This window comes from Sipha flava, unplaced genomic scaffold, assembly GCF_003268045.1.
Source record: "Sipha flava isolate LNK unplaced genomic scaffold, YSA_version1 39_pilon_pilon, whole genome shotgun sequence".
NCBI classification, from domain to species: Eukaryota; Metazoa; Arthropoda; class Insecta; order Hemiptera; family Aphididae; genus Sipha; species Sipha flava.
The window spans coordinates 2,394,954-2,419,411 of NW_020273107.1; the positions used below are offsets into that span (position 1 = coordinate 2,394,954).

Consider the following 24,458-nt stretch of genomic DNA (forward strand, 5'->3'; position numbering starts at 1 on the left):
ATTATTATACTAAAATAAAATATTATTGTTTATGATTTGCATGTGGAAGTGTAAACTAACTACTAATGAAACGTGCTTTTTAAAAGGTCAATAAATACTTATTTCAGGGATAAATATATGTATACGTATATTGACGACTTCAAAAACCGCACATTTTATAATGATGTATAATTTATTATTTATTATTTATACTACATATTTATTCAAAAACAATTTATTGAGCTACAATGTATGTAGACATTGAAAATTTTAAAAAAATTTATAAAAGTGTTAGTGGTTAAAATTTTTTTGCCGACGTTTTTTAAAAAAATTAAAATATAAATAAAAAAATAAAAATTACTTCCTTTATTACTATCTTCTTTTTCTTAGGGTTTATTGGGCCTTTAAGACCATCCAGTCTCACAACCTTTATTACTATCAATAATTTTAAAATCTATTTATAAAAATACTTTTTTTTTATAATACGAGTATATATATATATAAACTTTACGTTGTATGACGCGTTTCAGTCAACAAATGTACTGGTTATTTTTCGAGCACATCAACGTGCGATAAGATAAGCTTATATATATATGTAACAATTAACTTTAAAATTATATATGCAACATTCGTCTATACAAAATACACTATTATTAATACATTATATAGTGAGGTTTTTACCCACTATAAGTATGCGGTATTTGGCTGTACGATACTTACCTGACAATCCTTAAAGTGTGCAGTTTTTGTCTACCAACCATTTTTGAGTTAAAATCAAATGTGTGCGGTTTTTGGATGCAATAATATTTATAATAAGCATTGTAAGATGTATATTGTTACAAAAAAAAAAAAAATGACGCGTCAAATATTTGTGAATAATATTTCACTATTTTTTAATCTTAAACATTTGATAACTAAACATATCCAGCCTTAACTCTTAACTAGTAAATATTAATATTAAAAGTTGTAAAAACTATTTTGAGTACATGATTATTTTCAGTGGCATATGTGGCATATCTTACTTATTAATTATTAAAAAGAGCCTGGAAATATCTTAATACTTATCTTCAATATAACTTGCAGTGTTACATTAGTATTCATTATATTAATTAATGTGTAACTACTTAAATGCATATCTAAGATAGTTAACTCGTGAGATTAAGTTTCCCTGAGAAAAATCATCGGACTTGAGTAAAATACTTTTTAAGTATTTCGAATACTTATTCTGAATAGGTACTTCAAAAAATTATTCCAAATATATTTATTTTTTCAATTCGATATTTATTCATTAACAAAATAATGTAGTTGATAATATACACGTGTAGTAGTTAAAAATTATATCAATTTAAATTGTAATATTGTGATAGTTAGTTATGTTTATTATACGGGTTGCGGGTGTCTATAACCATTAAGAAACATGAAAAAGATAGAAGGGCTTCAGCATCCCCAGTTTTTTCATTGAAATTACGCCCCTGCCTAAAACCTCGCTGCGTGAGTAAAACCCAGAATCGACATTAAAATTGTTTGTAATTTTTCTTGCACATCGAATATTTAGTGCTGTGAAACGGACTATATGTACTAATATAACCTCATTATTAAATAATTATTATACCGATTGCAAAAAAAATTCCAAAAAAATTGTAAAAAATATTTTCACTGGTTAACTTTAACTGGCTACGGTAATGAACCCGTAATCTTTATTATATGGTGGTTCCGCGTTACCAATTGCACCAATACAACAATAAAAATGTGTTTAAAAAAATAGATAAAAACTATCAAATTTCAATAGGCTGTTACTTTCAAACTAATCGGCTGCCCCAATTTTCGTTTGCACCATCGTTTTCAGCGTTAAAAAATACCTAAGTTGACATAAAAAAAAATCCGAAATTTTGGGTGCCCGGTAAAGTAGAAATATACCCATAAAATACATACATCGTACTTTTACTCATTATATAATAATTTAAATTTAATTTTGAGTAATTAATTATCCTTAATTACGCCTTTAAAATAAATATTTATTTAGTTAATTATTAATTTACTAAAAAAAAAATCAAACAAATTAACATGATTTTTACAATTTTAATCATTTTTATTAACAATTTTTAATAACTATCTAATAAATGATTCAACATTTAGTCCATCATTCTCCATGCATGATTGAAATTGATACATTTCAAATAATTATCTAATACATTTGAACAATTTATCATATAGTTATTAGAAATTGTTTTACCCAATTAAATAATAGAAATGATTAAAATTATAAGAATTGTGTTAATTTGTTAATTTTTTTTTTAGTAAATTACTAATTTTAACTAAAATTTATGTAAAAGACGTAATTAAGGTTAATTAATTTCTCAAAATTAAATTTAAATTATTTAATGATATTTGAAAACGGCGTAACTTGGACATTTATTAGGAGGGGGAGGAAAATATATAATTACATATTTAATGAAAAGGGTGTTCGCAGCCAGGGTTGGACTAGCTTTATAGCTCGGCCCGGGCAAAATAATTTCGAACGGCCTCAATGGAACTTTATAAGTAGGTAGGTACCTGATCAAATTATTGTTTAACTAAAAATGTATCTTCGTAACTCAAAAAACAATATTCACACAAGTACATTTGAATATTTTCAGATTTAATGTTATACCTTAAATAAATCTAGTTACGCATAATATATCTTATCTATAATATTGATATAATGACCTACCTATTAAGATAAACTTTATACAATAAAAAATGATTTGATTATAAATATGTTTATACATTTAATTTTAATTGAGCTAGAACAGTGGGTTCTGATTGCCTGTACCCACTAGATCAGTGATCTTCAACCTTTTTCGACCAGCGACATTCTTTTCTTACCAAACATTTTTCGCGACCTATGCCAACTTCGTTAGTCATGAAAACCAGATAAAAAGTTAAAATTGCTTAATTTATGTCACTGTAGAAGTGCTTTTATAATTGAATAAATTAATATATATACATAAATACATATTTATCTAGGTATCTAGGTAATATTTAATTTTTGTTATAAGTTATGATACCAAAAAAATGCATGTAATGATACCGAAAAAAGTATATGTTATAATACAAAAAAAATGAGTGCGATATTTGTCCCGAACTTTTTTCACACGAAATACCTCCACCTCAGCTCAATTTCACACAATTTAATAGATTTAACAAGTTAATATACATATGAAAAATAAATGAGTTGTATGGATTAAGTCTTGTTATCACTATACGATTACTTCATTTGATTGTTTATTCTTTTTTTTTTTTTTTTGAAAATGAAGGCTTAAACAGGAAATATTATTAGCTATTAGATGTTACAAATTAGATGAATTAGGTGTTAGATTTAATACTACAATATTTCATATGACATATTATATAGGTGAAGTAAGGTGTAAAATAAGGATTTACTAATAATATTTGTGATACTTAAGAATGTGACAATATTCAAAGTTTGTTTTTCGCTAAGTACTTTTACTGTGTTGGATGGCATTTTCAGGTTGGTGCGTATTGTGATATATTGTGTACACTCCTACACTACGTAATAGACAGTTAATGATTAGTGGCATGTGTCGTATATTGGTTTTTGGTTTTTTTTTTTTTTAATTAGGTATGAGTGTATAATAAAAAAGTGTTCATTCTAATCTACAAATTTATAATAGTATAAAATAGTACGGTTTCGGGTTTATTCGAAAACATTTTTACGCAATATCATATGACATACATTATATAATATATATGCATATAAATTTTTTAAATTTTAAACAGAAAACTTATCGCGACCCATTCTTAAAGCTTACGCGACCCACTGGTTGAAGACCACTGCACTAGATTATACATGTAATACGGGATATGTATATCAACCGTAATCGTATACCCGGTGGACAGTACGATCAGGTACCGGGGAAGTTGATATCTGGTCCGTTTCGAAGATTTTATATATTTATTTGTTCCATTCACAGATACTAGTGATATATGTGAATACCATACGGTTTTGTATAAACTAGTATGCGGGTCACAAACGGCGAAGACCGCTGCAACTCATTTGCTCACATTCAAAATTTTTTACCTGAAAATTGACGACTCGTTTGCGCACGACGAAATCAGTCGTTTACCTGAAAATTGATAACTTGTTTACGAACGACACATTCACACACACGGCACGTGTGTACATATATCGTCACAGACTGCAGTACAAATTATCATATACCTTTATTATTATTTTTTTTTTTTTAATATTTTGTTTTTTTTTTTTTTTTTTATTAAAAGAACAAAAAGACCGCGGCAGCTATGGCCATTGGTCAGACAGTGACTTAAATAAATTACATAGTTACATATTTACATGATTTTATACAATATAAAGTTATATTTCTTTGAATAAGGTAGATTTTTTTAGGAAAATAAATAGTTTTTGAGTTGCGGTTGGTTCCGGGCTGAAGATTTCATATAAGTGGGTGGCTCCAAGGGTTATCATACGTTCTTGCTGGTTATTTCTGCATTCTGTGAAGATGTGCTTGATGGTGAGTTGGACACCGCAGGTAGTACAGTTGGGGGGATCCTCTCTTGTCATAAGGTGGCGATGGGTTAGTAATGTATGGCCTATTCTTAGGCGGTTTAAAATTGTTTCTTGTCGTCTGGAACAACCGGGAGGAGGAGGCCATGGGAGTATTGATTTTTTAATTTCATTGAGTTTGGTTGATTGATTTGACCAATATCGTTGCCACTTTATGGCATAAAGATTTTTTATATATTTTTTTGCGTCGCTGTAGGTGAATCCTGGTACATTGATAGCTTTGGGTGATATGTGTGAAAGTTTTGCGACCTCGTCGGCTTTTTCATTTCCTGTTATATTGCAATGTCCTGGAATCCACATGAAGGATATGTGTTTCCCGGCAGAACATGCAATGTGACAAAAGTTGTGAATATTTCTAGCTATATCGGTAGGGTTATTTATATTTTTGAGGCTTGTTATTGCACTGAGTGAATCGCTTAGTATGATACAGCGCTTATCGTCGACGGATTGTATGAAATATTTGATTGCTTCTAGTATAGCCATGGCTTCAGCGGTATATATTGAACATTTGTCAGATAGTTTAAGTTGGATTTCAGTGTCACCACATATGATTGCAACCCCAACTCTTTGATCTGCGTCTGTGTATATCTGTATATGAGGTTCGGCATTGGCTATGATTTCATTAAAGTGGTATTTATATATTTTAGGATTAGTGTCCTTTTTGGGGAGCTGATGTAGTTCGAGATTGATATCTAGGGAGATTGTCCAAGGTGGCTGAAGGCTGATAGTTGATGGTATGATCTGATCTAGGTTCAATTTGTCTTGTAAATTTGTGAATAGATTATTGGGAGATGTGGAGATTCCTTGTGGGGATCTATGGATTCTGGCTGCCAGTAGTGATTTTTGCTCAGCCCATCTTAGTGATAGGGAGGGTATTCCTGCTATATTGGATATGCTGTCTATAGGGCTGGATCGGAAAGCTCCTATTGCCAGGCGCATTCCTGAGTTGTGAAGATTTTCGAACTTTTTTAAGTGGCATTGGATTGCTGACGAAAATAGAGGAGATCCATAATCTATTTTGGACAAAATTAGTGATTTGTGGATCTTGAGAAGTACAGCGGAATGGGCTCCCCATGAGGTATGAGATAGCATTTTGATTATATTGAGACGATTGGTGCAAGCTTGTTTTAGATGTCGGATGTGAGGTGTCCATGAACATTTTGAATCAAAAATTATACCGAGGATCTTAATATATTTGTCATTTTTAATTATATGGTTGCCCAAACTAATTGACATTTTATTTTTGTTTTTGTTGTTGAATATAATGAGTTTAGTTTTTTCAGCTGAAAATCTAAACCCAGATGAATTTGACCAGTTTCTTAGTGAGTTTGTGGCATCTTGTAGGATTTGTTTTATTGTTATTAGACTGCTGCTACGACATAAAATGGAGAAATCATCAGCGTACAGTATAGGAATGATTGGTTTTGGTGTTTGCTTGGAAATGTCATTAATGGCTAGCAGAAAAAGGGTTACGGAAATTGAAGAACTCTGAGGAACTCCATTTTCTTGTGTGTATGTATCAGATAAGCAGTTTGATGATTTAACTTGGAATGAACGTTCAAGTAATAGGTTTTGGATGAAGTTATGTAGGTTCCCTTTACTTACTATTTTGTTAAGTATGTACAATATTCTTGGTCTCCAAGTGGTGTCGTAGGCCTTGGCAATATGGAAGCTGATAATACCTAAACTTTGTTTGTTGCTATTAGCTATTTCGATTTCTCTTTTGATACTTAGGAGATTGTTTTGAGTGCTTCTATTTTGTCTGAAGCCATTTTGTTCGGGAGATATGTATTTAATTTTTTCAAGGAACCAGATGAGTCGACGATTAATGATTTTTTCAAGTAGCTTACATAGTGTGCTAAGTAAAGTGATGGGGCGATAGCTTTCGGTGAGATATTTATTCTTATTGGGCTTGAGGATTGGGATCACAAAACCATGTCTCCAGTGTTTTGGGAATACGTTATTAACCCATATAGTGTTAAAGATATCAAGTAGGTGTTTGATACCATTGAAGGGTAGATTTTGGATAAAAATATAAGGGATGCCATCTGGTCCAGGGCTTTTACTTTTGTTGGTTCTCAATACCATTTCCAATTCATTCATGGTTATTTGGGAGTTGATTATGATTTGTGTGGTATCATTAGGGTCGATTGTGTTTGGTGGAGAGTAGTATCGATGACGATTTATTAGGAATTCGTCATCGTAGTTGGAATTGCTTGAATTTTTTTGAAAATATTCTCCAATAGAATTTACCACTTCCTTTGGTGTCGATATGAGTTTAGAGTTGTATATAAGTTGAATATTGCTATGTCGGTTGGTTCCTTTGAGAGATTTTATTTTACTCCACACTACTGAGGGATCAGTCTGGTTATCTAAGCTAGATGTGAAGGTTTTCCAGGATGTGGCTTTACTGAGTTTAACTAAAAATCTAGTGCGCGCTCTATTTCGTTTTAATTCTACGAAGTCATTTAAGCTGTGTGTGTTTTGGTATTTTTTAAGGGATTTGTTTTTATTTATAATAGATGTTTTTATTTCGTTGTTCCACCATGGAACCCGAGGTCGTTTTGGTTTGTTGTTGGCTAGTCCTATGGACATTTTTGCAGTGTCAGTGATGAGTTTTGAGAATTAGTTTAGATCATCATCGATATTTTCTTTAGTAAGGGGTTCAAGTGTGGATATACTGTTTTCTATTAATGAATTGAAGAGGTTCCAATTAGCTTCTTTAACTTTCCATCTCGGCGGATAGCATAAGTCTTCTTTGTTTGACGGGTAAGTGAATGTTATTTGGATGGGAATGTGGTCGCTGCTGAAGATATCAGGTAGTACTTTCCATTCAAGTTTGGGTGCAAGGGAGGTCTTTGATATAAAAAGGTCGATAGCAGAAAATTTCCCGTCAGAGGGATTTATTCTGGTGGGCAGGCCGGTGTTTAATGTTACTAGATTGTCTTGAGTTAGGAGCTCTTCAATTATTTTCCCTCTTGTGTCGGTTTTATGTGATCCCCAGATTGGGCTGTGGCTGTTGAAGTCCCCGACTATTATGAACGACTGTTGGAGTTGATGGATGATATTTTCTATGTCAGTGAGTGTGAAATTTTTTTGATTGGGGAGGTAGAGGTTGCAGATTGTTATTTTATTATGGGGTAATGTTATGGATACCGCGACAGCTTCTATATCAGTGGTTATATGTATTTCTTCGCTTATTCTTGACTGACGGAAATTGCTACGCCGCCGCTGGCTCGGTCGCACGTATTTTGGTTTTTTTTATAGATGTTGTATTGAGATAACGAAGGATTGTTCTTGTCTGTGAGGTTTGTCTCTTGTAGGCATATTATGGTGGGTGTGTAATCTTTAATAAGTAATTGGAGTTCTGCAAATTTTGAGTAGAACCCGTTCATATTCTATTGTATAATATTTATCATATTGTATTAGGTGTATTATAGATGTTAGGAATATACTAAACTAGGGTTGTTTATTCTATTATAGTATATGTGTTTGGTGGTGGTGTAGCTTGATAGAGGCGGTTGGGCTTGGAAGAGGAAGTTTGACAGTTTAGTGAGACGGCTTTTTATTGATCAATCAGAAACTAGTGGTCTGATTTGATCTATTATGTCTATTAGAGGAGGTATACCAATATTAACTTCTTCGATAAGTGAATGAATGTTGATAGATTTATTAGTAAAATTTTCTAGTATGTATAAAAATTGTAGGTAAGAGATAGGTAGATTGTCATTTTGTGTAAAGAATTTTTCTATTGGTTTTTTTTGTTCATCCGAGTTTGAGTTGTATGATCTATTAGATGAATTTGATCTAGAACGAATTTTAGCTTTTTTAATAGTTTTTTCTTTTTTGACCGTGGTGTTTGAGGATATTTGATTGGTAGGGGAGTCTGGTAGTTTTAGAGACGATGAGTCGGAGATTGGTCTTTTGTGTGTATCATCTTGTGTTGGCGTTGATGGGGATTCTTCATTATGTTCGAATATAAGAGTTGTATCTAATGACCAGTCTATGATTGTAGGTTCCTGTTTTTCATCAGGTTGGGAGTTGGAGGCAGAGGGGTGAGGATCATCATCTGTAGACGTGAGTTGTGTTTCGTTGGTGTTGTTGTGAACGTTGATTGAATTTGTGTTAATTATAGGTTCGATTGAAGAGTATGTTTCGGAGTTTTTTTTGCAGTTATTGGACGTGTGGCCGACGGCTTTACATAGGAAACAAGTTAACGTATCATCCGTGAGGAATATTCTAAATTGATTATCGTTATGGGTGATTAGCATTGAGTTTGGCAGTTTTAGAATATCTTCGTGTGTAATGTACAATTGCCTGCGAAAGCTCATGATATGCCCGTATCCTTCCATGTTGATACCGGCTTTTAGATGGTTAATTTGTGAAGTAGGATTTATATTTATATGTTTTAATGCGTCAAGTATTGCTCGGTTTGGGATTGATGGACATACATTAGACATGACAATGCGTTTATTCGGGTTAACAAGTCTACGTATTTGAATTAATTGATCGTTAATTTTAATAGTCTGTGTTTGTTGTATTAAATTATCGAGAACTTGTTTACTGGATAAAAATACACAGAAACGATGGTTTGAAATACGCGATACAAAGATAATGTTGCTAGGTTTAACTATTTTCCCGATAGCGATTATGTAATCGATTTGAGATATTCCGTTGATAGAATTAAACACTATCGCTTGCTCTCTGCTCAGAGTGTTTTCCGTGGCAGTCGTCTTAGCGAAGTTCATGTTGGTGTTTGTGTAGATAGATGCGGGTTGAGTAGAGTGTTCCGTTAACGATAAGGAGTCATTAGTTAATTGATTTGCGATAGCAACAGAAACTGATGTGTTATCGATGGGACGGGAAAGGGGAGTCTGGTTAGATCGCAAATTTTTATCGTTCGAAATCGGGTTTGTTTTTGAGTTGGATATGTTGTGTTGGTATGAATTCGTAGATGGTGAATTGCGATTTTTTTGTGTAAGTAAAGCACTTGGTTTTTTTGACATGTTGGTGATGAGGGATTTAGTTTGTAGAGTAGTTTTGGTGTTGGGCGAGACGCCCAAGGAGTTTCTATTCATTTAATTATGAATAAAGGCGACCGTGTTATATAACGTGATTAATTGGGTGTATAATCATATTATTACCTGGTAACGCCAGCCGTGGAGTATGTACGTGCTATCGAGAGCTATAAAACGTTATCGGCGAGCACACGTGTTGTACAGTCGGTGGTAGAACACGAACTGATATTTTGTTTTATTTGGTATGAAATATACAACTATACAAAATTTTGCAAAACAAGTAATAAAAATATAAGTGGTTTACCTACAGGGGTGGATTGGTCTATCGAGAAATCGGGAATCTTCCCGATGGGCCGGTCCTTGTTTGAGCCGCTCTATATAATTATATAATTCCCAAAAAAAAGTTTTATTTTGTAAAATAAATAAATATATATTTAAAGATGCTTTAAGATCAAACTTCCAGTTCAAGTTGGAACTGATTAATCATGTGACTTACCCAAAACTATTATAACTATAATTATTATAGTAAAGTTATTGTAGATTTTACTAATTTAGGGCTGAAACTAAATAAATTTTGAAATTTACGCAAAATAAAGCATTTTTTTGGGAGGGGGGAAGAATTAAATAGTTTAATTTGCGGTTTATGGGCTGATTTGTTTCATATTACCTGGGCCGAAAATAATTGCCAATCCGCCCCTGTTTACATATCATGAAAAAGGCACGATGTAGGAGGGCTCCCAATGAAGCTACTTAAGGGATTTTTTTTTTTTTTTTTTTGTAGGAGAAATAGTTTTATTGGAGGAGGTCTCTGATCCATTTATGCTTAAGTCTTCGTGGGGGATTGTCGAGGATGTGGGATGAAGCTAGGTGTCTTATGTTGGGGTTAGATGTGTGCTAAATTTGTTGTGTAGTTCGAGGAAGGCAATTTTTGTAATTTGGTTTACATATTTAATTTTAAGTTCGGAGTGTAAGGTTTTGTTACCAACAAACCAAGGACAATTTGTAATAACGCGTAAGTATATGAATTGAAATGATTGGATTTTTTATACATTACTTGGAGCGGCATTACCCCAAATTTGTATACCATAATACCACAAAGGAAAGATTAATGCTTTGTAAATAAGGATTTTTAGTTTCAAGTTTAATTTTGATCGTAGGAGAGGACGTAGTAGATGTAATCTGGTATTTAATTTATTTCTTTTATCGGATATGTGGTCTTTCCAGGTTAATTTATTGTTAAAAATGAGCCCCTAAGTATTTAACTTGGTTGGTTTGTGGTAATATTTGGTTATAAAATTTGACTGGTGGACATTTGTTTGGGCGAAGGGAGAAAGTAATATGGCTAGATTTGTTTGTATTAATTTTTATTTTCTATAGTGTGAACCAATTTTGAAGTGAGTTGAGGTTATTTATTTGTATGACTTTTTTTGGCTCTAACCAATACGTATGCTGCAATGTATCCTTTTATTCGTAAGTCGTCATCCTTTGTGTGTGTTTCTTGTAAGGCAATTATATCTACTCTTTCCTTGTTCATGATTTTGGTTAGTGCTTAACATTTTGTATTCGAGATTCCTTCAATGTTGAAATGGCAGATTCTGAGATCATTACCAACATTAAGCGTCAAGTAGTCCTTAGAAGGACCGTTTTCGATTGGTATCGCTGCCGATTGCTGATGGTGTTGTTTTGAAAATCTGAGCATCAGGTCCTATTGATGGTATTAGTTACGCTCGTAATTTTTGTCTTCGTACACAGGGTCTTCAGAATAATTACAAGCGCATGCAGGGAGGGCCTCGCGCAGGCTACCGCCATCCTCCCTAATGTAAGTTGAAGTGATGTTGGAGTTTGAAACTTGCAACTATGGGGTCAGGATCGGAGGCTAAGTTACTAGTATCGTCGGCATAAGTTGTTGAGGTTAGTGAAGGAGGATGTGGGTATATCTGCAGTGTAAATATAAAATTAAATATAAAAGGGAAAAGAGGTCACTGCATTGTGGTACACCTGCGTTTATACGGTGACTGAGATAGGATTTGAGTATTGAATAATATGGGGATGGAAAGTTTGTTTCTAGTCTGTGGAGAAGTCCATCATGCCATACTTTGTCGAACGCTTGGGCAACGTCAAGGAAGATACCTGAGCAGTATTTTTTTTATTCGAGGGAGGATGAAATGGCATCGATGAGACGGTGTAAAGGGTGAATATTAGAGTGATTTATTCAGAAGCCAAACTGGGAGATGGGAATTATTTTGTTTATTTCGGAAATGTTTTAGAGACATTTTAATAGAAGTTTTCAAATAATTTTCCAAGGAATAGAAGGAGGCTGATTAGACGGTATGAAGATGTAGTATTTTTGGGTTTACCTGGTTTAGGTACTAATATGATTGTCGAAAGTTTCCAGATTGATGGAAAATAAGAGAATCTAAGCATTGCATTGATTATATGAGTTATTTTGAGAATTGCTTTGTTTGTGAGTTGTTTTAATATATTATTTATAATGAGATCATATCCTGGGGCTTTTCTATTTTTTATTTTGATGATTGCAATCTTTATTTCATTTGGAGTGAAGTGTTTGGGGGGTAGAACAACGGGTAGGGTGCTATTTATTGATTGATTGATTTTATTTAAATGGTTGATTGGCTGGTTAATAGTGTTGGTTTTGAATACTTCGTGAAAATATTCAGTAAATGCGTTCGATTTTTCTATATCGGATATAGCTAGTTTGTTATTGGTGGGATTTGTTCTTTCAGTTTTAGTATGCTTTTCGTTTTACGCCAGAGGGAGCCGTTGGTTGATTGGAGTTTGATGAAATTGTTTTCGTAACGTTTGGTATTTATTTTATAAAAATTTTTTTTTAATCTGTTTGATATAGAGTTTAGTTTTAGTTTGTCTAGAAGGTGTCTGGTTGATTGCCATCTAGTTCTGGATCTTCTTTTTTGGGCTATCATTTATTTAAGGTGTTTCGGGATACTGTTAAATTTAGTTGGATTTGTATGTTTGGTTGAAGATTCAAATTTTGTTGAGAGAGGAAAAGAAGTCTTTTAAAATATTGATTGGATTTGTGGGAGGAAAATATGCTGCTATAATGGTAGTGTTTGTGTTGTTTATATTTATTTGGATATTTGTACTTTGTATTGTTTGGTTATCAATTGGGGGACTGATATTGTATTTGATATTATTACGTATAAAAATTGCCGTTCCTCCATGAGCAGTACCGTCCGGATGATCAGTTCGGATAGTAGAGTAATTTGGGTAGAATAAGGTTTTGTTGAGAGTAAGATGGGTTTCGGTGATAAGTGCAATGTCAATGTTTCTGTTGTTGAGGAAAATGTGTATATCGTCATAATGGTTTTATAAGCCGTTTGAATTCCATAGAAGGAATGGAGGGGTGTATTGTTTGAGTGTTTGTAAGTCATTTTATTAGTAGAGTATCGATGAGTTTATTAAGTAGTGTGATAAGGGAGGTTGTTGAAGATTGGAATTGGACTAGGAAGTTATTTAATTGGGTTGTATTAGAGATGGTATTTGAATTATCGCAGAATTCTGCGGTAGTATAGTTTTTTATTGGATAAGAGTGAGTATTTGGGGAGGTTTTGGTATAGATTGCGAGGCGCTTCATTGGGATTGATAAAGCGAGGGGAAATTTTCTTCTTGTCTAGTGTTGGTTTTGTTTGTAGTTGAGATGGTGTTTTGATTTACGGATGTTTTGTTAGTTTTCATTGACATTTTTCCTTTTTGAAGGAGTTTGTATTTGGGACATCCTTTGTAAGAAGCAGGACGAGCTCATTACATAGTGCACATGTTGCTAGAGAATTTACGTATTTTTGATATTCATTAGAAAGGAAGGGTTTCTCCATATTTTACACATCTAGGTGTATGATGACAATATGTTCTAGTATGTCCGTAGTTTCTTAAACAGTGGACTGGGTTTTTTTTTTTTTTAATGGGGCGCTTCGATTTTGATTTTGGTGTACCATAGTGAATCGACTTTGTATATATTATGATTTGATGGAGAGGGTTCAAGGTCCACAATAAATCAAGGTAATGGATTTTCGGTTTTGTATTGGAGATAGCTCGTGATTGAATGAGAAATGAAACCGAGAGTAAGAAGTTCTTCTTTGATATAAGCTGTTGGAGTGGAATGGTGTAAATGGCGGATTACTACTAGGAAACCTTGTTTTTCGTTTATTTGAAAAGTGTAAAAGTTCACATTATTTATTTCAAGTAACTTGATAATTTGTCTATATGCTTTTGTTGAGTACGTCATTAATTTTATACCAGATGAGGAGCTCTTGGTGATAAATCCATCGGGGTCAGTGAGGGATTTTATTTGTTTGCAGAATTCGAGATAGTTGATATCGTCTTTTATGTATATAAGCGGTATTTTGATTGGAGCGATTATGTTTTCGGTTTCGTTTTCGTTTATTTTTCCATTGTCGGCGAGGACTGAGAATCGATTTTGACTCGAAAAGGAATTTGTTTTTTGAATTTTGGTTTAGGAGAATTTGGTGATCTAAGCGGTACAGTTTTCCAACTATTTGTACTGTCGTTGTTTTTAATAATATATTATTATTATATAATAATATATCATTATTATTAATAAATTATTTTGATATCTGAAAAAATACTAAGAAATACAGATCTTGTATTAGTACTATGCATCTATATGGTCTATAGCAGTGGTTTTCAAACTGGGTGCCGTGGCACAATGGTGTGCCGCGAGCATCCACTAAGTGTGCCGCAGTCTTCAGAAAAATGTTTTCCATAAATAACTGACAGCATTAAATTGTGATATAAGAAAATTAATGCCTTCAAACGTAATGCAATCATTATGCACTTATCAATCGAAAGTTAATAGGAATAAAGTGATAAGTTAAGTAATATTAGATAACTATTGAATTGTAAATTTTAAAATATATAGGTAATATTATTAAACCCTGACAGTTTATCTATTGCAACCGGCTGTCCCGTATACGCTGTATTCGTAGTGTAGTTTTTCAATTGTATTGCAATCTATTGTAACAGCATACGAATATTAAAAAATAATACATTTGTGGTCTTCATTAACTAATAATTTATTAGTTAATAACATATACTAATAATTAAAATCATGGATAAATTTGTTACTCGTTCTGTTGACAATAATGCTTCAGTGAATCAACTAACAAAAAAAAAAAAAAAAACCAAAATATAGTAATATTCGTCAGTATCATGAAAATTACTTAAAAATGGGATTTTCTTGTACTGGTGATACGCATGATCCTCGTCCATGGTGCCTTGTATATGGTGAAAAATTATCAAATGAAGCAATGGTACTCAGTAAACTTAAACGTCATTTGTTTTCTAAGCATTCACATTTGATTGACAAAAATATTACATGTTTTCAACGATTATTAAAGTCACAATCTCAACAAAGTAAAAATATGATAAAAATTGTGAAGATCTCTGAAAAATCTCAAGAATCAAGTTATATAGTAACAGAGCTTGTGGCTAAAACAATGAAACCACATACAATAGGTGAGCAGATAATTTTACCTGCTTGCCGTGAAATTGTGAAAATATTCTTTGTAATAGAAGCTGAACAAGAAATATTGAAAATTCCTTTATCTGATAATAAAATTAGTAGGCGCATAAACAACATGTCCGAAGTTATTGAGCACCAAGTATTAAATAAGCTACACGATTCTCATAGGTTTGCGCTACAATTAGACGAATCTATAAATTTAAGTGGAAAAACACAGCTTTTGGTTTTTGTGCGCATGGTAGTTGACGATATTAGTGAAAACTGTTTTTGTTGTAAAGCATTGCCCGAAACAATGAGAGGTGAAGATGTTTTTAAAGTTTTGGACGATAATTTATCATCAGTAAGTTTATCATGGAACAATTGTATTGGAATATGTACTGATGAAGCGCCTTCAATGACTGGCTCAATTAAAGGTTTCATTTCTTTAGTCAAGATAAAAAATTCAAAAATTATTTTTACCTACTGCTTCTACCATAGAGAGATCCTAATGGTAAAATCTTTAGTAAGTGATTTACAAAATATATTTGATCAGGTCGTAAAAATCATAAATTTTATTAAAAGCCGATCTCTTAAATCACGACTATACGAAAAAATTTGTGAGGAGATGGATGCAGACTATTTAAGATTGATTTTATACAGCTCAGTAAGATGGCTCTCTAGGGGCAATATTTTATCACGATTTTACAATTTGAGAGAGGAGTTACTTGTATTTTTAACCATAGAAGAATCTGAATTCAACTTTCTTGGTGATGAAGTATGGTGGACAAAGTTATCCTTTTTAACTGATTTGTTTGAACATCTCAATAAACTAAATTCAAGTAAACAAGGTCGCAATGAAAATATGTTAACATCTTCAGATAAAATAATGGCTTTCATCGAAAAATTTAATCTATGGAAAACTAAAGTTAATCAAGGTAATCTAATTATGTTTCCACGTCCTGCTCTGCTAGTTGCGGATGATAACATTTTGTCATTAATAGTCGAGTTTATCGCATTTTAGGTTGGAAGTAAAAATGAATAAATATTTTCCAAGTATTAATATTAAAATTTACGAGACCTTTTCAAAGTATCTATTAGTTACTTGGTTGATTTAAAACTTGTTGAAGAAGAAAATCTCTGTTCAATTAAAAATAATCGAATAGTGCAGTTGAAATTCAAAGAGATCACACTCAATAAATTCTGGATATATGTTTCTGAAGAATATCCAGAAATATCTATAAAAGCATTGACGATTCTTTTACCGTTCTAAATTTCATAATTTTGCGAACAGGGGTTTTCAGCGCTTACGAATTAGAAAAATAAAAAACGTGAAAAAATAAATTTAATGGAAGAAGAAATGAGGGTATGTCTGTCAACTATTCGTCCATTAGGCACACATTTCTCATTAAATGCATGTACAAACTACACTATTTTTTTGTTAATAAATTTAATAACTAATACAATGTAATTATAATTAAAAAAAATTTGTCAGCTCATCAAGCGCACTTTTCTAATTAAATGTATATAATTATAATTTAAAACAACTTTGTTAATCTAAAAAAAAGGTCAGTGTCCCGTGAAAATTTTTCGAAGAGTACGGTGCGCCGTGTCTAGTAAAAGTTTGAAAACCACTGGTCTATAGACTAATAAATAATAATATAATAACATTGGAGGCCCAATTTAGAAAAAAATATTATGTACAACGAATCTCATATCTGAAACAGTTTACAGTTATCAAACTGTTATACTAGTGATCCCTATTTCACGTGTTAAAAAGTTTTAATATTTACTTTTTCATTGTTACATATAATAAATAGATTTATCTCAGAGTTGAGAAATTTCTATTTTCATAAAGATATACAATAATTAAATATAATAAATATAAAAATATATTTATAAATATAAATATATAAAATATATTTTATTTGATATTAGAAGATATAGGTACCTAACTTATAACAAAAGTAAATAATAATCAGATAATTCAATCGATAATCGCTGTACATAAAGGCCTGTTGCTATACAGTGTTTGATGTATATCCGTACGACCGTGCGGTGTATTCTTGAATACGTGAATAACGCTAATTTATGTGTATTAAATATACGTGATTATAAATTTTCCATTCACGTGAACACGAACTCCGTATTCAGGTACATATTAATTCACGTTTTCAAACGAGACCTCTATGTTATACCAACACATTATAAATATAATTTTATGTTATTGGATTTCTATATTGGCTAAGGCCTCTTTAACACGTGACGATTTTCTCCGTACGGAAAAAAACCGTACGGTTTTTATCCGTGAGCCATTAATAGTAAACTAATAAAATTAACTAAAGCTTTCACACTGGACGGAGGCGGGTTTTTTCCGTACGGACGATTTAAAACAGCCGTCTCAATGACTGAAATATACGGCGACCGTGCCGTCGCCGTCTTATCAGTGGCGTAGGTGACTACGCGAACGCATTCACAAAAGACGATTTTTATTCGTCTGCCATCCGTTTTTGTGGTCACTTGTACTAAAGCATTATATATTATTAATTAAAGAATTTGTTTCCGTCTGCGCGTAATTCTTTCATTAAAGAAACGAATGTCCCCACTTCATCTCTTCTCTGATTAATTGGGTGCACCCAATAAATACGATTTCGTTGTTTTCGATACTTTTGAATACGACGATATAAAAAACACATGGCAATAGTGCGTTTTCGATACATGTTGAAAGCCAACTGAGTTAAAATTAAAATATATAACCAAACATAGACGATTCACGGGAAAAATACGTTATGTGTGAAAACAAAGTCCGTACGGAAAAAAATCGTACGGATTTTAACCGTACGGACAAAACCGTCTCGTGTGAAAAGGGCCTAATAGTTAAAAATAAAATGGGAAAATTTATAGTGATAATGCCGACAACAACAATACTGCTATATCATAGTTTCAGCACAGTATAGTATACACCAGTGGTTCTCAACCTTTTTTTTATCACGGCACACCAGTGGCACACGCAGGGGAGGGGGTAAGGTGTTGTACCCTCCCTCCCCCGAAATTTTCTCTGAGGTCTAGATTAAAATTTACAAAGTTTACAAGTTTGAAATATGAAGAGCTAGTATTAAATACTTAGTATCATTGATTATAGAATAGTCTATTCTATTATCAATGCTATTATTTAAGTCAAAATATATAAAGGATTTGCATAATTTTGTTAATTGTAAAATGTGTTATATTTTTACTTTGACTCCCCCCTCAAAAAAAAAAAAAAAATCATGTGTGCGCCACTGCGGCACACTATTATACATCAAAAGTTTTCGCGGAACACTCATGCACTTGACAACAACAAAAACTTTGACTACGAGCTAAGATATCCAATTGGGTTAAAACCTTACAGTTTACCTACACATATATCCACTGCAAAATTAATTGACATTAAGAGTGCGCAATCCTTATGCTACTTTTTCAGAATTAACAACTGACCTATCTCTTGAGAAAGAAAAACAGCTGGCAAAAATTTAAGATACTACGAACAATACGACTGAAATATAATGAATTACTACTAATTAAATTTTGGATGTATGTAGTCAGAATATCCTGTAATAGCAAAAGAAGCAATCAACGTTTTGTTATACTTTTTAACCACTTATTTATACGAGTTGGGCATTTTGGCATTAATAAACATAAAAAAAACAAACAATTTCTCTTTATCATATAATATTCCTTTGCTTGAATAATTAAGTTCATTATATTTTTTTAAAAATAAATATAATGAAATAAAATATATTAAAATATTATCAATCACAAATATCAAATATTTGTCACAGTACACCTAGTCTATCTCGCGGCACAGTAGTGTGCCGCGGCACACTTGTTAAGAACCACTGGTGTACACGGTTACCAATTTTTGGATTTCGTTGAAACTTTGTGTCTTGTTTTTTATGTTTATTTTCAGGCGCGGATTCAGGGGGGGCTATGGGTGCTCGGGCACCCCCTGTCGCCTTGGCCACCAACAAAATAAATTTATATTATAAATTATGTTATTTCTTATTTTTCAAAATAATAATAATAATAAATAATAATATCGGTTATTCCGTTATCGGAATTTAAATAATTTAATATCAGATATCAAAAATAGATTTTTAGGTCACGGACACGAAACGATTATGTATTTACAATATTTAATACCATTTTTCCTACTTGAAGATACAGATATCGAAAAAATTATTAAATCGGCCAAATTTTATATCGATGATCTAATTGGCTCGATAGAAGAGGTTAGAGGTGAAGTTACTTTGTGGAAACAATTTTGGAAATCCCAATTAGATAAACCTAAAACTGCTATAGAAGCTTTGACTCATGCATCTGAATTTTATCCTAATATAAAGGAATTGCTAAAAATTATTTGCGTTATACCAGTTACCACTTGCACCGCAGAAAGAATATTTTCCTCACTTCGACAAACAAAAACATATTTAAGATCAACAATAGGAGAGGATAGATTAAATGGACTTATGCTTCTTAATATTCATAGGGATATTAAAATTACTCCAAAGGAAGTTATTGAAGAATTCAATGAAAAACACCCAAGAAAATTACAGTTACAATATATGTAAGAAATTATTGTTATTTTTAAGTTTATATTTAATAAATACTGATGTATGAAAAAAAAGTTAGCACCAATAAATCAAATAGAAAATATTAATTTAAATAAATAGAAAGGTGTAACAATATTTTTTTTTTTGAGCACCCCCTGTCAAAATTTTCTGGATCCGCGCCTGTTTATTTTATAATATGATTCTTATTTTTATTATTATCAAGTATTAAGAATTAAATTATTTAATATTTTTTTTTAACACATAGTAGTAACAGTTTATAATAAACGTGCTGTTAAAAACAATACTAAAATACTATACTAATGACCGATAATAAAAAAAGCTTCAGTGGACACCAAAAATGAAAAAAGAAGGATATTCAAGAGAAAATGTCAAAATTTTCGAAAATCAACAAATTTTTTTCTACAGTTCCTTGTATAGGTAAGTAAAAAATTGTTATTCTGTGCTGAAACAATGCTAACGCAGTTTTCGCCTTGGTCTGGTTTTAAACAGGAAAATGTAGAAAATTGTAAAGTACCTATTATTTAGTTATACGCTGATTGCTGAATAATATTTACTTAATATATATTATTATTATTATATCTTTAATATGCGTTCAAAAGAAGTTAAACCATATTTTTATCCATATGAAAAATCAGGGCTGTATTCAATGAAGGGCAAGATGGCATGGGCCAGGGGCGCAATTCTAAGAGTGGCGCAAATTTCAGCACTACTCATGTAATATTTTTCATAAAATATATGAAAAAGATGTAGTTAAAACAAATTAATTTGATAAATTTGTCTCTATAAAAGCAAGAAAAGTACCATTGTAATATTGTATTAAAATAAATTTAAAATTATCTAACAAAATTATATAAAAAAAAAATTTGAAGAAAATCACATATTTTTATAACGTAATGATTGTTTATATTTTAAAGTAATACAAATAGTTATTAAAGTTAATTAGTAATTATTACCTTGTACCTATGTTTTTATACATGTTTTATGTATCTCAAATGATTTTTTGTAAAAAAATGCAAATTTCTCTTGGGGGGGGGGCAAGTACAGTGATTCGCCAGGGGCGCAACCAGACCTCAATAAGGCCCTGGAAAAATTTTTCAAATATTCAATAAATCCAACTGGAAAGTTAATAGTTATAATTTTTAACATAACACTTTTTGACCGCGCACCAAAAATATATTATTATTATTATTATTATTGTTATTGTTACAATATAACCTATTAAATACTACTGTATTTTATAGCTGATGAACCTCAAGCTTCAGAATTAAATGAATTAATCCAATCACCAGAGATTTAAATCGATGAAAAAACTGTTGATAATTTGAATACAGGTAAATTAATCAATTAATCATAATGTTAATATCAATATTTTAGTCATAATTAATTTAAATATTTCTAGTAGGAGTATTAAATGTCTAGTTAGATATATAGCATATATAGTTAAAAGTAAAATCGTATTATCATTATTCATTATTAATAGGGTGACCTGCTATGCACATTTTTTTCTAATTTAAAATAATATTTTTTGTACTATGTATCAATTTCACTCAAATTATTAAATCATAATTAAATCCTTAATACCATAAACCATATTTTTTTGTACCTGATCTAAAAACAAAACCCTCAGGTGCCAGAGAACTTATATTCAAATTTTTCTAGATTTAAATAGATTGTATGAAATTATATTTTTGTTAATACAAATAAAAAGCCTTAGGGCACTGGAGGACGTCTGCACAACATTTTCTAAATTAAACCTTTAAATCAATTTTTTTGAACTTAATATAAATTTGAATAAAATATATTGGTGATTATTTTTATTTATTAATTATCATACCTAATTTTTATTTTGAAGGAAAAATTGATTTAAAGTCAAATTCAATATTATGTTGTCATCAGGTCATCTGCTGTGACTTTTATTTTATTTGCACGTACCTGTTAACACGTATTTTGGTGCTGTTTCATTTTATAATTTTTAGTCAATATTTTTTCAAGTTCCATCAGTTCAGGCTCAGAAAACTAATGGGAGGATTTATTGGATAGTAATTATAATTTGTACTTAAATAGTCCAAGGCCTTGCTAGGTGCACGATTTATTGAAAGATTATAAAAATGGAGAATATTTTCAAAAAGTACAACACGTGTGAATACATGTCGTGACCTGTGCATACTTACACACAATAAAAACAAGAAATATAGTTATAATAAATTTTAAAAATAATTTTGATTACTAATTTTTAACAATACATCAAAAATAACTTCATTTTGTCCGAGTCGTCAGATGAAAAACAAATTAATTTGTTTTAAAACCGACGTATCCGACTAGTCGGATTATCGGATCGGATCGGAAACGAATCCAATGTAGACGTAGCCTATGATTATAAACCCCGCTGCGATCGTGCAATAATATTATCATTGATAATAAATAGTATTATTTATAATCAATGAAATTATGATAATAAAATAATAATAATAATAACACAGTTTTAATCACTTTAAGATATACCTATCTTAAACCGGGATCTTAATAAACCTAATCTGATGATGGAAAATGGTAAAAATTTTATTTGTAGATAATATGACATAGATTAAATATACAATATTATTTAATATTTAATCTATGGTAGTTACAACTGCTCATTTTTTGAATTAGAGCTGCATATTTTTTATTTAGAGTTATGCAAAATGTGTTCAAACATACGTAAAGCCTTGGGTCTAGTGGTGTATTCATGGGGGGTTTTGGGGGTCAGAACCCCCTCCCATATGAACCTAAGATAGTAAATTAACTTTTACATGAAACACGGTTTTTTCTTTAACATTTAGAATTTTAACTTGGAAATCATATTAATAGTTTTTATAAACGCTATAAACGTATTATACACACGCTGCACACACACACACACACACACACACACACACACACACACACACACACACACACACACACACACACGTCATAATATTATGATCATATTTAGATACTTTACTATTACTTTGATAATTTTTGCTTGGGAACATATTTAGGTTTTCTACAACGGTTGATTCTAAATCGGTCGTCTGGTTCCGATAACTGAGATAAAAGCGATATCATTGTATTCACAGTTTATTTTGGGTATACCTATTGCATTCACGGCTCGCCGATCATTTAACACAAGCACCTTATTGTGTAAAATTAATAGTTTTTGGTAAATAGTCGTTGGTGCCTCACTGATTTAATTACTACTCGTTTATTCGTTTATATTTGATATTTATATTCCATTATATTTGTTTTATTTTAATTTGACATAATTCTAAGACGTCTAGACATTCCATTATGGTAAAATATTTTTAAAATTTGATTTTTAGTATACCTAAGTAATTGGACAGAAAATATTCTAATATCTAATATTTATGTTCCAATATTAGTTCCTAGTTCCTAAATTGTTATTATTATTATTATTATTATTATTATAGGAAAATTCTCTAATAAATAAGCAGATTAGAAAAATTAACTATTTTTTTTTTCCTGAGTCAAAAAAACTAATGTCAACCAGACTTAAAAATACCGAGATCAATACAAATAGTAGTCAAAATGATAGTAATAAGATTAAATATATATAAATTTGCTGAACTCCCCCCCCCCATAAAAAGTTCCTAGCTATGCCACTGCTTGGGTTTGTCACTAAATGGCACAATACTACGTAATTCATCACGTAAATGTGTGTGGTGTGTCGTATATTTATTTCATTTTCAATTAAACGTTTAAATTATGACATAAAAACATTATAAGTTAAACGAATTATTTAAAAACCATGTTTATTCAATAACGTATGATGAAAAATTTAAGTTAAAAACAAATACCCCTCTCCATGTTTATTAATCGAATATAAAGATGGAAAATTTTCTAGTAAAACTGACAAAATTGTAACTAACAATTAGTCTATTTTGAAAACGTAAAGGGCAACTGCCCAACATAAACATGGGTTTCAGCTTTCTAGGTGTGTTCGTATTCGCGGACGACTGTAGTGGTAATAGCTTACGACTCAAAATGTCAGTGTTGTATTGGTAAATATATTTATGGATATACCTAAGCTCTAAAAAAATTAGGAAATTAATTTTAAAAAAAAAATGTTCTTTCTTCGCTCCCCAATTTTTTTTCTCGCTAAGCTTAAATAAATTAAATTAATCCTATATACATGTTTATAACTTCTAATGAGACTATAAAATATAAAATTACATTATATATATATATATATATATATGCAGATGCAGATTTAAGAACTATGGGCTAAATGTCTATACTCCATATTATTTTATTCAATGTTATTAACTAAATTTAACTTAAAATACTCTAAACGCAGCGTACACTGTAATCTTCAACAGAAAAATATTTCATTCAACTTCATAGTTCATAGCAATTTTTTCCACTGAACTATTACATTTTTTAATTTTTTTGGTTTTTGAGATAATTTAGAAGCGTATATCCATAAAATAATATTTTACATTAAGTATACGCCGAAAATCAAAGATTCGCTGACGGGTATAAATCCGCGTATACGTACCAATGCACCCTTGCATATTATCCTAAAAAAATGATTTAAATTTGAAAATACAAATAGCTCTCGTGAGAACTGGACAAATTTTTAGTATTGATAGGTACTGCGCTTGTTAGAATTTTTAGGAAAATGCTATTGTTTTGAAGCTCAAACGTGAATCAATGCATTAGTAAACCATGTATTCATAGATTTAACGCGTGTCACGTCAAACCTGAAGTACCATATACGGCATAGATCA

The 24,458-nt window shown here is 31.2% G+C and overlaps 2 protein-coding genes across 2 annotated transcripts; both read left to right on the forward strand.

Moving 5' to 3' along the window:
- Window positions 1-14,804: 14,804 nt before the first annotated feature.
- On the forward strand, window positions 14,805-16,349 carry LOC112688611 (zinc finger BED domain-containing protein 5-like). The gene is made up of 4 exons (XM_025561886.1): window positions 14,805-15,602; window positions 15,705-16,014; window positions 16,101-16,107; window positions 16,178-16,349. Exons 1-4 carry the CDS (start codon window positions 14,805-14,807, stop codon window positions 16,347-16,349), a joined length of 1,287 nt encoding a protein of 428 aa, XP_025417671.1.
- Window positions 16,350-19,236: 2,887 nt separating this feature from the next.
- LOC112688612 (52 kDa repressor of the inhibitor of the protein kinase-like) lies at window positions 19,237-19,686 on the forward strand. The gene has a single exon (XM_025561887.1). It carries the CDS (start codon window positions 19,237-19,239, stop codon window positions 19,684-19,686), a length of 450 nt encoding a protein of 149 aa, XP_025417672.1.
- Window positions 19,687-24,458: the final 4,772 nt, after the last annotated feature.

What these genes read in the sequence shown, in the direction of transcription:
- LOC112688611 (XM_025561886.1), top strand. Translation starts at nt 14,805, where the DNA reads ATGGGATTTTCTTGTACTGGTGATACGCATGATCCTCGTCCATGGTGC. An exon ending in TCCTAATGGTAAAATCTTTA is followed by an intron (nt 15,603 to 15,704) that starts GTAAGTGATTTA and finishes ATTTGTGAGGAG; the next exon opens with ATGGATGCAGACTATTTAAG.
- LOC112688612 (XM_025561887.1), top strand. Translation starts at nt 19,237, where the DNA reads ATGTATTTACAATATTTAATACCATTTTTCCTACTTGAAGATACAGAT.